The 16,080-nt window shown below is 38.3% G+C and overlaps 1 protein-coding gene across 8 annotated transcripts in view; it reads right to left on the reverse strand.

Annotated features, from left to right (window-relative positions):
* MAGI2 (membrane associated guanylate kinase, WW and PDZ domain containing 2) overlaps positions 1-16,080 on the reverse strand; it is a 757,062-nt gene that overhangs the window by 292,900 nt on the left and 448,082 nt on the right. For all 8 annotated transcript variants that reach the window (XM_054216495.1, XM_054216512.1, XM_054216480.1 and 5 more), the window contains one exon: positions 8,468-8,587. In XM_054216495.1, coding sequence (XP_054072470.1) covers positions 8,468-8,587 — 120 coding nt within the window. The remainder of the gene's footprint in view (positions 1-8,467; positions 8,588-16,080) is intronic.

Consider the following 16,080-nt stretch of genomic DNA (forward strand, 5'->3'; position numbering starts at 1 on the left):
TTCTACAGCCAGAGTGGCAACAAAAGGAAGACTGGGGGAAATGTGGGCCTGCTCCCCAATGTCGTAGGTGACCAAGTGATGGAGAACATGGAAAAGCATAACTTGGTGAGGGACTCAATGTCTTCACTCTTTCAGCCTTTACTGGAAAAGTCTGCAGCTCACTCACAAGGTCTTTCAGGTCTTTGCTTAGTAGCAAAGACTGGCAGAGACAGATACTACCCATTGTACAGAAGGATCAAATGAGGTACTAATTAGGTCAGCTGGACATATGAAAATCCATAGGACTGGACAGGATGTATCTGAAGTGTGGGGAAGCTGGCTTAGTGTTATTTTGGGACCATGTTCTATCATGTTTGAAGAGCTGTGGTGATTAAGGGAGAAAAGACTAAAGAAGGCAGTTGTTAAAACTATCTTCAAAGAAGGCAAGAAGGATTTATGGAACACAGAAAAAAAATAATCATGGGATTCATAGGAAAATGTTGATAGGAAGGTATTATGGAAGCTTCAGTATATCTTGTTTTTAGAAAATAAAACTGCTTCAATATTTTTTGAAAATTCTGAGGTTGACAAAATGTAAAGACTTGTAGCATTGAGGATTTTATCCAAGTGCTTTAGGAAGAACCTCCCAAACTCTTTTTGGACTGCAGTTTATGCTATTTAGCAGAATACAATTTGCTACAGGAAGGTGATTGTTTCTCATCAAAGCTGAATAATGAGGAATATCACAAATAAATTGTGTAGTATCCAAAAGGATATAAAATCAAGAGGAACTTCATAATGGCATAACATGACAATCGCACGTAAACTGGATATGATATAACAAACATTGTGCCTTTCCAGTAATGTATTAAAAAATGGAGGTCTCTGTAACTGAGCAATGTAGCTAAACATTTCTCCAGAGCAATGACACATCACTATGATTTGTAATTGGAGTGCTAAATTCTTTAACATCTTTTGTAGTAACTACAGATAAATCTGCCTTATTAGTGTGATATCCTGATAGCTCAGGCTATACAGAGTTTGACAGTGTTTTTCTAATAGTCTGTATTTAAACTAAAAAAGCACAATACATACTGCAGTCGAAGTTCAGTTAGAACGTATCTGAAATGCACACATTAACTGTTTGTGATCTGTTTTATTAAAAAAAACACATTCAAAACCTAATGTGTCACATAGGCAGCATTAATAAAGACTATACTGAAGTAGACAACACTATACTACAGCCTTTAATTAATACCTCATCTAGTGCAGGAATATTTCCACTAATAACTATTTTTAAATTTCATAAGAGATGAAACTTGGATCTCCACTTATGGAGGTTATTCTAACATTTAAATCACACCAGTATGAGAAAATTTGTTCCCTATATTAAATCCAAACGTTCGCCTTTTCCAGATTCATCACATTAGCCCTGGTTACTTATTTGCCCAACTTTGAATTATCTTTATTCATCCATTGGGTTCACACATTTAAATTCTCTGAGCTTCTCAATCATTACTCAACAAAGCTCTATCTGATGAGTTCTCTAAATGTATTCCCTACAGCTCTCCTGGTAATTTGCATTAGTTTTGTCTGGACAATTCAGTTTGTTAATACCTTTCTAGTTGTGACTGCACAGAATTGTAAAGAATAGGGCAGGTCTTGGACTCAGCTGACACATGGCCAACCCAGCTCAGCAAAAAACACAATGGCAAAGGTCGCTTCTTGATTTCTCCGCAGGTGAGATCTTTTTGGTGCTGATCTAGTTTTAATATAAAATACACTGACAGTTGTTGCAGTGAGCCTGTTTGAGCAGAAAGGGTTTCTGGAGCACACAGACAAATATATAATATGTGCTCTGTGGCACCTAGTCCCGCTCTACATCCTGGGAACACACATGATGCCTGGGGAACATACATCCACCTGATTTCCTTAGGAAAATTACCAGATGATGTAATTTTAAGCAACCCTGAGCTGACAATAAATTGCTGCATGTGGTAGCCACAGAACACAAATCAGATGAACTGAATGCCCATGTGCGCTTCTGCTGAGCTACACTGCACTAGCCAGCCGACTTATGGGTTCTACCAAGCCCTGTGCAGCAGTGGATAGTCTCTAACCTTGTGCCCGACACAACTGTCTGAAAAAAGTATTGCACATCAAGTCAGGGGGAGCACCAGCCAGCACCCTGGGATGGTCAGCAATAGCAATACTGCTCTGGCCACCTAGCACCCTCTACTTAGGCAGCAGAGCTGTCTGGCAGGCCAGGCAGGGAGTTCGGTCTGGCAGCTGACTGCATCACAGCTCTGTTTTACTAATACAGAACAGGCACAAGAACTCAATCAGACCATGAAGTCATTGACTGTATTTAACATTTCTTCTCTTATTTTTTTGCCCTAAATGTTCATATATCCACATTTACATGTTCTCTGAATACGGTGGCGAGAATTGGACATGTCGTATTGATATGGGATCTACCACTTCAAAAGGCACTTTCAACAGGTATGTGATCTTTATTATAAAGTATCTCATTTCATTTGTCTATGCCCTTGAAAACCCTTTCTGCTGTTAAAAGACATGGCTTTTGAAGGACTACTTCTATTTTTATCTATATACATCTACCCTCATGATTCCTCTGTTTTCCATTTTAAATCAGAATACCTCACTAACTACTGTGTTTAGGTCTTAGGAGGGTAGCATTTTATTATGTTAATTTTGATTGATTTCTTTTTTATCCCTTTGCTGTAGAGTGCTCAGGATGTCCTACTTATAAGGGGACACTGGGGCCAGACTCTTCTCAGTGGTACCCAGCAACAGGACAAGGGGCAACAGGCACAAACTGGAACACAGGGAAATACCATCTTAACATGAGGAAAAACTTTGTTATTTTGAGGGTGACAGAGCCCTGAAACAGGCTGCCCAAAGACGTTGTGGATTCTCCTTCTCTGGAGATATTCAAAACCTGCCTGGATGCATTCCTGTCCAACTGGCTGTAGGTGAATCTGCTTTGGCAGAGGAGTTGGGCTAGATGGTCTCTGAAGATCCCTTACAACCCCTACCATTCTGTGATTCTATGATTCTGTGATTCTATGAATGCTGCATACAGTGAGTAGGTGGAATTTTGAATTTCTTACATTTTTTTACATGGAAGAATGGAATCAGAGCTGCTGGAATCAAACACCACCTCTTTATAAAACCATCGTCACCACAATGCAGTAATTAAAAACTCCATTTCCTACATGGAGCAGTCCTTAACTCGTATTTTAAATTTACAGATAGTAAAATGAAATGTTAATTGAAAATGCATTAGCTGAACAGAAGGGTTTAGATCGTTCAGAAGGTTTTAGGCTAAATTTGTATTGAGAGATGGAATGAAAGCATATGCAAAACTTAATGTCTTCTTGGGTATGAGGCCTCTCTGCAGGTGAATGGAATCAGAGCACCTCCCGGTGTTGCTTATGTGCCAGTGTGTGGGAAGTCTCACCAGCAAGACCACAGCTTCAACCTGCATTCGCTTTCCCATGGGAGCTCATCATAATGGTGACACAACTGAAAACATGTGATCTAAAACAACTGTAAGTTTTGTGTCCTCAAATAAAGTAACACAGAACACTAAGGTTTTACCAATGGGATGTATTCAACCTTTTTGAAAAAGACTTAGTAATTACAGAGTTCTGGAATAATAAGGAAATTCCAGCTAACATTCACCCTTCTGCCAAAGAATACTTCATCAGTGAAAAAAAAAATAAATGGGTGAAATTCTGTCTCCATTTAGGCCAGCTGGAATTTTACCACGGACTTCAGTGGGGCCAAGGGAAGTCCATGATCACGTAAGTCATTAAATAGCTTCAGTGAGCTTTGAATTTTAAACAGTGAATGAATTTGAGATAATTCCAAACAATCAAACAAATGATAAAAAGTGGACTTTTGAAAAAATTAACGGCACAATAACTAAAATTATTGCTTTTCATGGGATAAAATTAAGGACTATTCTTACATTAATAGTAAATAAGATGTTGTTTATAAAACAACTGTTATGGAGCTCTTCTGAGGCAAACAAAAATGTGATAGAAAAAAGAGAGTTCTACTTAGTACATTATTCATAGGTGTACTGGTTGAATTCACTTATTTTCATAATTTTGCCACATCCTTAACAATTATGAACAAGCATTTCTATGTTTGCATTTCCTACAGAGTTCCATGATGCTAAAATCCCTCTTGCTTTTGTGTATTTGAAATGCATTTATGTCCTTACGGATTATCAACAAACACGTTTCTTTTTCTTACGGTATTTATACAGTGAACAATTCTTGTTATTTCTGGTACTGCTGCTGCATATGTCACTTTTAAAAGGCAATTCTACCCATAGCATACATTACTCTTACACTTTTACATTATTAATACTCCATAATGATGTCTTACCATAACCTTCAATCATGTGCCTTAACATATCTTGAGCTTTGGAAATAATATTGAAGCTGTTACATTTCTGTTTATGAGCATTGGCATTCTTAACAAATATGTATTTCGAGTACATTTTCAGTCTACTGATATGCTACACTGGCTAAGAAATCGTGCTGATCTAATAAGGAGATGGGAACAGCCTTTGAAGTCAGAGATCCATGAAGTCTCCATACAAGTTTTGGCGTATCAGAGAGAGGACAGTATATTGAGCCAACTCTCCTATTGGAGAAGTCGTAAAAGACAGCAAACACATATACACACAGTTTGTCTGTTCACCACAGCTTTGTTATTCTGCATTTTAGAGATTTGCACATATTATGCCAATTCTGACACCATCTATGAACTTCCTTCCAGAAACTGGGAAAGGAATGTGGATTATTTTGCTGGGACACATCCTCCTGTGCTACACGAGCCTGCGTAACAGGCAGGTGGCTTTCACTCTGCACAGGAACACTTCTTCCTCCGGTACAGAGCTATGGTTATTTTCCCTTACCCCAATATCTGTGTTGGAAACAAGTTTTATGTCCAATTAAGTTATCACTCTGGGCCAAATCAGAATTCCTTTAATCAGCGCAGTGAATTGGAATTCTGCGAAAAAGAAACAAAGTGAAACCTTTAGGAGTTGGCTGCCCTATTATGCAAAGATCTCCAAATAAATGAGTTTGGTGTGCTTCAGGCAAACACTCCCTGCCCCATTGCAGTGTGTTGGTGGAATTCACTGAAATTGTATTACAAATTAAGAACTCAATGACAATCTCACTGAAGTTAACATGACTTGGACTGTTAATCTGAATGAGAGCGGAAGTGAGACTTGTATTTTTCTTTCTCCCATTCGGCATTGAATAGTGTCACTTAGATTACCATGGAACTTTAGCACAGGTAAGCTGCAAAACGTGCAGCAACAATCTGTGTTCTATTCCGTGTGTTTAAAATAATTCATATCTATAAAGATAGCTTTGTCTTTCCAGCAGTTGCTCAAAAAGGCATAAAAAGAAAAGGTCAAAATAGTAATGGATTTGGTCCTACTGAAAGCAAATATTTTCATATTTGCAAAACCGATAAAAAAAGAGATTAGTAGAGTTTTTATCATGAACATATTGTTGCTTTTCTACAGCACTTTGGAATACTACAGTCATTCACAGTTGTGAAAAAAGCGATAGACAAAGAAAGGCGTACTCAAAGCCCAAGTAGTAAGGAGGTCAGAGACAATCCTATTTCTAATTCTGAAGATTTTACAACTTACAATTCTATTTTAAAACTCAAAAAATAATGTGTGCTTCAAAAAAAGAAAAAAAAAAGAGCTATAGAATCATACTTTTCTAAGAATATATACTGATTTCACTTTTAGATTATATCCTCTCCAGGTTGGAATCACAACTATTATTTACTTGCACCAGAACAAAAACTTTATGATTGTTTTCACTGCTTTTCTTATGACTATGAGAAAATATCCCCCCTCCCAACACTACTGAATACTATAATGAACAATACAAAGACTCAGTGTCAGGAAGGTCTCCGCTTGGCCTCCTTCTCCTCTGGTTTACCTGGATGTTTCTGATTCTCTTTGGAATTCATACAGTAGAAGGTAAATTCACTGAACCAACCCTTCTAGTCAAGAAGTGGTGAAAAAAAACACAGATGCACACAGCTTGTCTTTTAATCTCAACTAAATGGAAATCCCTTCTTTAAAACATTTTTCTGGAAGAGACAAACTGGTACGTGGTGGCCGTGGTTAGACAATCAGCATAGATTGACTCAGCTAAACTATAGAAACTTAACTAAATATGGAATGATTTTTTCAAGACAAAAAAAATAAATAATAAACCTGCAAACCAATCTATTAACATTGTTTCAGAGGCCTGATAACCAGTGCTGGTAAGGAAAGAAAATTTACCTCCCAGAACATGCATGCTCATGTAAGTTGCTTGATCTATGGTAGGATTCAAAAATCATCTTCTTTTAGTGGGGTAATTGAAATTTTCTTTGCTCTGGTTGGTATAATTGTCAACAGTAAACTTAATCACTGTAGACTTAATGTGCTCAGGAAAACTTGTGACGGAATGATTAGCAAAATCCTTCCCTGAGGAAGGTACTACAGTCATGAGGAATTAATCAGGAAACGGGGGATGTAACTTTGCAAGGTCATGTCCGAAAGTCTTTGTTTGGGAACAGGAGAAACAATGTCTGTAAACTACGTATATTTTCTAATGTTTTGCCCATTATTTGCCATAATACATAGACAGATAATATATTATCTGTTATTTGTCAGAGTGCACATCTGGTGATTGGGAAACCTGGAATCAAAGACAGAATTTATGCAGAAATTGTTCTGTTGAGTTTCTTTTGTTTTGCATTTAGTTTATGACTTCTTGGCTTCGGTGAACTTGTCATTTGTGATCAGCGGATGACGTGACAGACTTTTTATAGTCACAACTTCGGACCTCTCTTCAGCTAGGTCCTCAGCTGGTTGAAGGAGCTATGCAGACTTCCCCAACCAATATTTCACCTTGCTGTCCACTCAGCTCTGGTAGCTGGTATTAAAAGACACCTCTCAGTATCCCTCGAGGGACAGAAGAGCACTGTGAATTAATTTAACCTAGCAGTTCAATCTCTACAAACTTGCTACAAACTAATGAAATTACATGGTCAAGCAATGACAGACTTGTGCTACACTGAAGCTCCCTTAATGTTAGTTTCAAACACCTCAGGTAACAAAAAGACACTTCAAGAAAGGCTTGTTATTTAATGAATCTCTGATAAACGTAAAATCGTGGTGTTGTAGTTGCATTAATGTTTACGTAACTTCTATCATTAGGTGTCAGACAGTGGGGAAAAAGTAGAAAAGACGATATATTTTCCTTTATTTGACCTTCTTTAATGGAAATCTTTCTCACAAGTTCTGTATTGATATAACTCTTTATGAAAATTTATTTGCTTTCCAATGGGTACTTTGTGCTGATTAGGTGAGAAAGGATTACCTTCTTTCCTGCTATTTATAACACAGCTAATGATTTTCTTTGGGGTGAATAGCTTCTTATTTATCTTCAGATGCTTTCCTTGACAGGGACAAAGTCAGGACAAAAAGGTCTTCATTGCTTCTTTTGCTACAAGGTAAAAATATGGGCCTGCTTCCTGTAAACGGTTCTACTCAGCCAGGTATTCTCATACGTATGGGTCATATTTTTCATATAAAGGGTGTTCCCTGTCATTTTGGAGATTACAGGAAAACACCTATGCATTAGTTATCTGAAATACTAGTGTATTTCTAAGAAGCGTCTGGTTTAAAACAGCATAGCATTATTCTGGTTTTATTAAAATGCCGTGCTGTGTAACTGCCCTTCCATTTGTAGTAGTTTCACTTTCGGGACAGCTGTGTTTTGGAAAAGGTTTAAAATCAGATGAATCATCAGTTCTCCTGGGAAGCACCGTTCTGCAATAAGCTGCTGGCTCTTTGCCCCATATACAGACATTTTCTAATACAGTCATTAGGACAGTACCTATCCCTCTGTCATATTACAAAATTAATGAGTTCTTTTCAATAACTTTCCAGAGCCCACGAGACATGACATCGCAAATCCCTCCTGTTTTACTTAAATAGTGAGGTTTCAACCTCTGATACAGATTGGTATTTGCAGGATGACACAGGCAAAGGAAAAGCGTCAGCCTTACAACTGATTTCTGTAGGAGACTTTGTTTGTCCTGTGTTAGAAAAGCAGCTGTTTCTTGAAATTTTGTGGAAACCTCCTCCAGTATTTGGCATAAGAAGCTAGCATTTCCTTCCTGCAAGTGCAATGTATTTTCCTGTTTCTCTTAACCACTGTAATATACCAAAATTACAATGAACCCATCTGCATTTAGCTTTTACATATGAAAATATTTTCATAATTGCCATATGGCTCTTCACAAATTTCTGATAACAGCAGCAATGACACATTTGTAATGGGATGTCCCAGTACAAATCCATCAAATTAGAAAAAATCATAATGTAAACATGAGAGAGATTTAGCAGTAAAAGCGTGCTTACCTTCATATGTTCCACTTTCTAGGAGAGCACCACTTTTCTCCAATTCCATAAAATCTTCAACAGTGATGAAAATATAGTCCACACCAGGGACCTCCCCCTCCTTATGTGGCCTTGTGGTGCCTAGTAACGAGACGAAAGACACACTGTCAAGCACATGAACTAAATGCACATGAACATTTCTGCAAGTTTTGGAAAATCTGCAAAGTACATTTTACACACACATTTACAAAGTAAATTTTACAACACATTCTATAGCACATCCGCCTTGTGAGGATGTCTTTCAAAACCATATAGCGACATCTGTTGAAGCTGACAGAGGTACATGACATACATGTTTAAGATCATGCCAGATGCTCTCTGGATCCATATTATTTATTCTCACTAATGAAAATGTATCACACTTCGACCCTTTTTATGTTACTAGAAAGACCCTCAGTGACACCAGGCATTCAGAGGTAACAACAGAACTTTGATGTGTATTTTCTATGCTTCAAACAAAGTCTTGTCTGCAATTAATCTGCCTCCTGATTTTTTAAACATTTATTTAGTACACAATCTGTAAGTAAGTCTGTAAGGGTTACGTTCACATTGCTTGTTTCAATGCCCTAAGTGGACTTGATAAGTGGTTAGGCTTAAGGGAATGAGTGATTCAAATCACCTGCTAACCATGCTGACAAACTGCAAAGGTGCTTTTATTTAGTTATTGCCTCTATTGTCATCTCTAGATGACAGAACTCCATAAATGCTGACAGTATTTCATACATGCTGAGAAGTGACTCGGCTTAGCTAGCAGAAGTTGACGTGTTAACAGGGAAGCATCTGAATTTGACCTAATTTCCTAATGGTCCAGTTTATTGTGGTCAGGCTACCCCTTCTTTGACCGAAAGCACTAAATAAGTCTCAAAACTCCACTTGGAAATGAGAGAGTTTTAGGTCCTCTGAGTCTTAGAGTGTTTGAAACATCTCAATAAATCAATTCTTTATCAATACTGTAGTGACTCCATAACACTTGCAGGGTTTGGTTTCAAGACTGTTGACACTGGGAAGTGCCTAGAAACCAGATCTTCCACTTCCCGGACAAAAGTTAAACATTATGATATTGTGCAAAAGACACCGTCTCTTCCTCAGTTATTACTCCACCACCTTAAACACTGTTTTGTGACTCTCATATTATGCAGTAGTGATTCAGACATCTCTTCAGGTCAGCTAACATAAAATCTATTTAATCTACTTTTTTGTCTATTATTCAGGCATCTGCATTTAAACCTCTTGAATCATTTTGTGTGAGACTCGTGTTAGATCAAGAAAACTAAGTGTAATTGTCTACATTTCTGCCACGTGAAATGGCTATTCAGCTGCCTACCTGCTAAGAGCTGAATTCAGTTGGCCATACGCAGGTCTCTGTGGGAAGCCTCAGATGTCCATGTAAAGCTAGTGGATATGCAAAGGACGAAATATCCCTTGCATTGCCCCAAATGCACAAGATTAACATGTGCACTGCCCAAAATGCAGCTGCCTTAACCTCATACTGAATCCCATTCTATAGCTGGAGTCTAACGGAGACTTCTGTGCAATGAAGAGCACATTAGAAGTGCCAGGTTCTCTCCCAGTGATAAAGACAGGACTTCCATGCTCTCAGCGATTCCTACTGGCCAAAGCACCGTATGGCCTTCAGACTCGTCCAAACTCCTTGCTTTCAGTGGAGACATAGAGACACAATGGTGCCTCAGTTAGGTTACCCGGACTGTGTCTCATAGACACCTTTTTCTCCTCACAGGCAGCCTGAATGTCTACGGCAAAGACTGAGAAGCTAATATTTCTGTAGCCAACACCAAGGAATATGTTTTGATAAATCTATAAGATACCTTCCCTCATTTGTTTGATTCCAATCCTCTTTTCATCTCAACATTTAAAACTAAAACTCATCTTATTTGGCTGTTTATTTCTGGAAATTTCATATTTGTCGAAATGATTTGTTAAGATTATTACTATTGTGTTTCAGGGATGGTATGGTTAACACTTGTAGTGTCCACAAATATGTTGAATTTACTCCCCATGGAATATCTGACCCCTGGGGATACAGCAGCATCCTCAAAGATCTACAGCCCTTTGTGAGAACTGTGCAGAAGCACAGGGATTCTGGCAAGCCCCCGAGCTCCTGGGAGCTCCGCTAGCAGCACAGGCATCAGATGTTTGATCTGCATGCTTTCTCCTGAAGAATTTTTCACTCCCAAAGTCTATTGACAGGAACTGTCTCTTCCTCATAAAACACAAGAGACAAATAAGCTTTGTCAAATCAAGGCTATGTTGCTCCGAGACACGGCACAGCGAAGAAACTGGCGCATTAGATGAGTACCTCTAACTTATGGTTTCTTCAATATTTTTTTATGTAGCCAAACTAGGATTACCAGAAGTTTACCAATTAGACAAAAATACAAGTTACATAAAACGTGGAGGTAAGCCCTGCTTTGAGTACAAAGTTGTACCAGGTGAAATACTGAGCTCCCTCTCAGCCTGAATTTTCAGTGATTCTATGATATTAATTGTTAATACAATGCAGATTGTTTTAAACGCATGGATATTCAACAGTCGCATTCAGCAAGGATGACTGCAGTCTCACAGGAGGTCCAAAACCAGACTCAGTTATCCCTGTGTTTCTCTACTTTGGTGTCGTGGTTTGGGCTGGGCTGGCCACTAAACATACGACAGATGCTCTCTTTATATGCCAGATATCTGCTAGAAGCGGCCACTCTCTGAAAAATATGCTGTTAATTTCAGAAGGTGCAGTTAGCTAGAAGAGACTTAACTGAAAAGTAAAATTACTGAAAAGGAAATTGGTTCTGTTTTACCTCAAACCAGGTCATTTGGTCACTGTCTTTGGTCTACTTGCCTAGAAAAGTGTAATGGACTACATTTCAGATTCTGAATCCCTCTCTTAAATTGGAAGCTAAAGACCAGACCTTTCTGCCCTTATATGACTTAGTCTTGTTCTTTCGGATATGGTACATACATGAGAATGTTTGCATATGCCCTTCATTATGAACTGAATATTCTGTCTAATCTGCTTCCCCTATTTCAAATGAAATACGTGGTCCAATTATAGACTAATTCTGTATCCTTAACACACAGCTTAACTCTAGCCTGTCTGCTCTCCAGTCGAATTGCTCATCACCTATCCCCACGTGTACGGCAGCCAGGAGATGCCCTGTATTTAGAGCTGCAGATGTAATCACTATCTTGTTTTATGACACTCCAAGATTTCAAATAGTTACTGTTTCACTGTTACTGTGATTTCACTTCAAGATGAAACTAATGGATTTTTGTGGCAAAACCAAAAGACCCAGAACTCCACTTTAGAATCGCCAGTGCGCTGCAGTGCACTGCAGCTACTTAATTAAGTCTCCCAGAATCTCAGTTCCCCGCTGATTTTTCTGGGCTACTGAATAGCTACTGGTAGTCCTACAGCATGGTTTCCTTTCTCCATTTCTCTTGCACCCCATGGTTTCACTAGATATCCCAGCATGGAGATGAGGGATCCTTTCTCATGAAAGTTGAATTGAAATGGGTAAATTACACAAATGAACCCTTTTAAGGAAAAGCAGATTTTCTAGAAAATTTCTTGCCAGTTCTACCTATACCTGCTATGTCTGTCCTACAATGCCAGCAGGTAATAGGATCACTCAGACGCTAACACGGAAGGTTCCACCCTCTTTTCTTACAATCCTTAGGGAGTTTGCTCCAAGAGTTCTGCATTGTATGGTATACTGAGGGTGGTACTCCTGTAAGATGTCAACTACTCACTTCCTTCAAAAAACGGAGAAAAGAGCAAACCATGATCACGAGTTGCATGTGTTCAGGGTGACTCTTACACCAGGTACAGCAGTTTCCATCCCCACCAGAACTTTATTGCTCTCGATAAAATCTTACCGAGTGCCATTTCCCTCCTGCATCTGTTCTCATTCTCTCAGCCCAGAGGACCTGAGATCTTGCAATGGTTAAAGCAATTCCCTAGCTAATGGAATAATCAATAGTTATTGCCTCTTTACTCCTTCACCCTGGAGGAACTGAGTTGCTGCTATTAATACTTCTGCCGTCCTTTATACCTTTGTGTAAGCACCATAGCGTTTGCAATGTGCAGGTTTACAGACTTGGGAGGCAGTTACTGGAGAATCTTAAAACACCCATCAAGGTCTGAACGTTGAGGTCTATATACAGGAATCTTATTGACTATAGGCAATTTTTCTTTTTCCTTGCTTTTAATCTAATGTAGAGTTACTGCTCTTAATAAATTTTGTCTTTAACTACATTCATATAGCCAGATAAGCAAGCCTAAGAGCTATGGTGATTCAAGACTTAAAACAAAGGATTAATTCCAAGTCTTATATTTTTACAGAAATATAACACCTCTCGTTATACCGCATCAAGGCTTAATAGGACACACTTGCTACTGCTTATAATATTTAGCCTTTTATTAATGTAAAATGAAAATAGGAACCTAGTTACCATTTTGTTACCATGGTAATGTATGAAAAAATAATCTTTGAATTCCATAGTGAAAGAACATGATACTTTTAGATCTTGCAGGATCAAAACTAGCAAGAGGTATCTGCACTATGCATATTTATGACAAATGCAATCTATTGCTGCTGTTGAACAGAAGACAAAAGAAGTAACTTGCAAGTAACCATGAGCAGTCCATACAAGCAAGTGCCATCACACATGTAGGTACCCTAGAAATTACAGGAGCGTGGTCTACAAAGTCTGGACTGATACTGACTTTCTTTGATCTCATGAGCGCTGCTTGCATCATTCATCAATTTGCTCTCAAAAACAACATTAAGGTCATTCACTGAGCAACTACTTCATCTGGCTTTGTAACTTCAAGATGGGTAGTTGGCACAATTTAGAGATATTTGAGCTATGTGGCAGATCTTTTTTTTTTTTTTTTTTAAAAAAAAAAAAAGACCCTTTGCCTTTGCAGCTTGTTTCTTGTTCTGTTCTACAGGAGAAACATGGTGATTCACCATACTTCAGTGCAGGCTTTCCATGCTCAATGTTATGTTATATGATGGTGCTGTGTTTCTGGAGAGGAGTTAGGTGCTGTTTACATAAATAGCCTTTGAAAGAGCATTTTTCATTTAACTGACTATAAGGGACCTGAGGGTATAAATTTAGACACCTAAGAAATCTTTAAAATGAATAAGAAAAGGACTGTGTTAATTCAATAGCAGTAAACTATTTTTGAAATACTGTTTATATGAGCTTGGGGAACAATAAATAAAATGTAACACGGAAGTTTTATGTTGACTGCTAGCGCAGATTAGAAAAATGGTCAGTTCATGTAGTGTTCAGTCCAGATTTCCATTATTAGTAAAAAACTATAGAATTATTAACACTGGAAGAACTCCAGGGTTGGAAAGCTCTACACCAGTTTGTACAGGTAGGAGAACAAACAGGAATTTATATGCCTGTCTTTAAATCTCAGCATCCAACTACACAATTACAATATATTAAGTGCTTATTTGGGAACAAGGTGCTCAGTTTGAAAATAGTTCTACTACTTAGAAGCACTGAATCGTCACAGTCTCTGTCCAGCCCTGCTACTCTGAAAAGCAGGAAAGGTGCTCTCTCAATATTTCTTGTATTGCTAACTCCATGGAGCTATGCATGACAGAAAAAGAGGCAAATTTACTTATTTGTCAGCATAGGAATATTAGTTAAAAATCCCAGAACTATGACACGAAAGACTCAGAAAGGTGTTCTGTGCTCAGTACCATAGACACATTGTCAAGAACAGTTCATAGTAAATCATCTGTAATTCACAGTAAACAATGTGTATTTTACAGTCTTTGGCAAAATTACAAGATAATAATATAGCGTTCTGTACAGTCTATATCAGGAGAGTCAGGAGAGTAGAAGTAAAGGCCTTAGTCCCTGCACGGTCCAATACCTACTGACAGACTTTTTGCCCAAGGTTTATAGGCATATTATAAATATTTATATTATTACATTTTTTAATTGCATGTTAAGGGCAAACACGGCACACCTCTTCACTATCCAAACACCTTTACAGCTATTTAGCTGATTTGCATTTGGACCCACAGGTTGGTTCCTACTGCACGAGGTAAATACAAAAGCAGAGGTGTGTCTTTGCCACAAGGATTTATGGTGTGAATGAAGGGCACAGTAATAACCGAGCCCTTCTTGCATAATCATCCGCTCCTGGATTCATTTTCCAAATGTATGGAAGCGAAGAGGGCCTTATTGTGTTTATTTGTTCCAAATATAACAAAACAGAAAGGGGAAAAAAATCTTGACTATACAAAGCCCTTTTATTAGGCATTCTACTGAAAATTTGTTCTGTAATTCTGCTCTGTACAACAGCTTGCTGCGGAAAGCGGTACACCAGGCTGTCATACATTACAGTAGCTGGAGGGATCCCTCCCGCAGAAACAGACTGCTAATCTTTAATAAACTTCAGCTGAGCCCTTGGTACGACCTTGTATACATTTTGCCTTAGAAAAATTCAACAGTGTTTAATTAGCTCTTTTGTTTGTTTGCCAAATTACTCTGGGACACTATTACTGCGAGGAACTGAAATGTATGGGAAATTATACCTATCTTGTCAAATTACTAACTGCATTAAGCAGAGAAACACCACATTCATCTTGATCTACTGAATTCCCAGCTGAAGAGAATAATAAACATAATTTTCAAGTAAAGTGATTTTAGATGTGCTATGAAGCAGGAAGCTTCAAGTGCTTATGATACTTCTGATAACAACAACATAAACCACAATGGCATAAGCCCCTTCTTGCCAAGGGTCATGAAGAGGAAAAGTTTCTTCCTCTTTCTAAGTGTGTAATACCAGCAATTTGTCTGATGTAGCCCCATAAAAATAATTGCAGAAGTAAAGGAATGAATTTCAGATTCCTGAAAATGTTTTTCAGGGGTGATAGTTTCAAACTGTATCAATGAGCAGGTTGTTGGCAAACGTGGTCCTGAAGAAGATCTCCGGGTTAATCAGTTCAAACACCACTAGCAAAGGTGCTAAATGCTCTACAGAGAGGCAAACCCAGGCATTTAGCAGGTGCTGAGTTGTGAGACTGCAGCATTATTTGCGACATTACCTGTGCACAGAGAGAAGACTCAGACACTACTTGGAAGAAACTGTGTTTTTGCTATCTCCAGGATTTTCTGAACAAGTTTTAGTAGAAAGGGAAAAGTACTTAGCCATACTTCACAGAACTAATAGTTTCATTTCTGGGTGTTTAATTCACACGAATTAAAAGGAAGTTTTCCAGTCCCTGTGCATCATCAGTATTCACTGATATTAGCAGAAATAATAGACTAACTACATGGCTCAATCCAGTATCCACTGAAATTAGGTGGAGAATTTCGGTCATATCAAAAGAAACCCTTAAAAAAACCCAAACACCTGACCCATGGTTTTAACACTTTCTAGTACACTTTAGGATTAATTACATTGCTTGTTACATCTTTGTTTTTCCTGAAGAAGTAAACCGTAAGATATGAAAAGCAGCCTTAAGGGACTGTGTACTAGGTGGTAGTGCCCACGTTCTGTAATACCACATAATTATTGGGACAATATA

The sequence above is a fragment of the Rissa tridactyla genome, chromosome 1 (assembly GCF_028500815.1).
Source record: "Rissa tridactyla isolate bRisTri1 chromosome 1, bRisTri1.patW.cur.20221130, whole genome shotgun sequence".
In the NCBI taxonomy this organism is placed as follows: domain Eukaryota; kingdom Metazoa; phylum Chordata; class Aves; order Charadriiformes; family Laridae; genus Rissa; species Rissa tridactyla.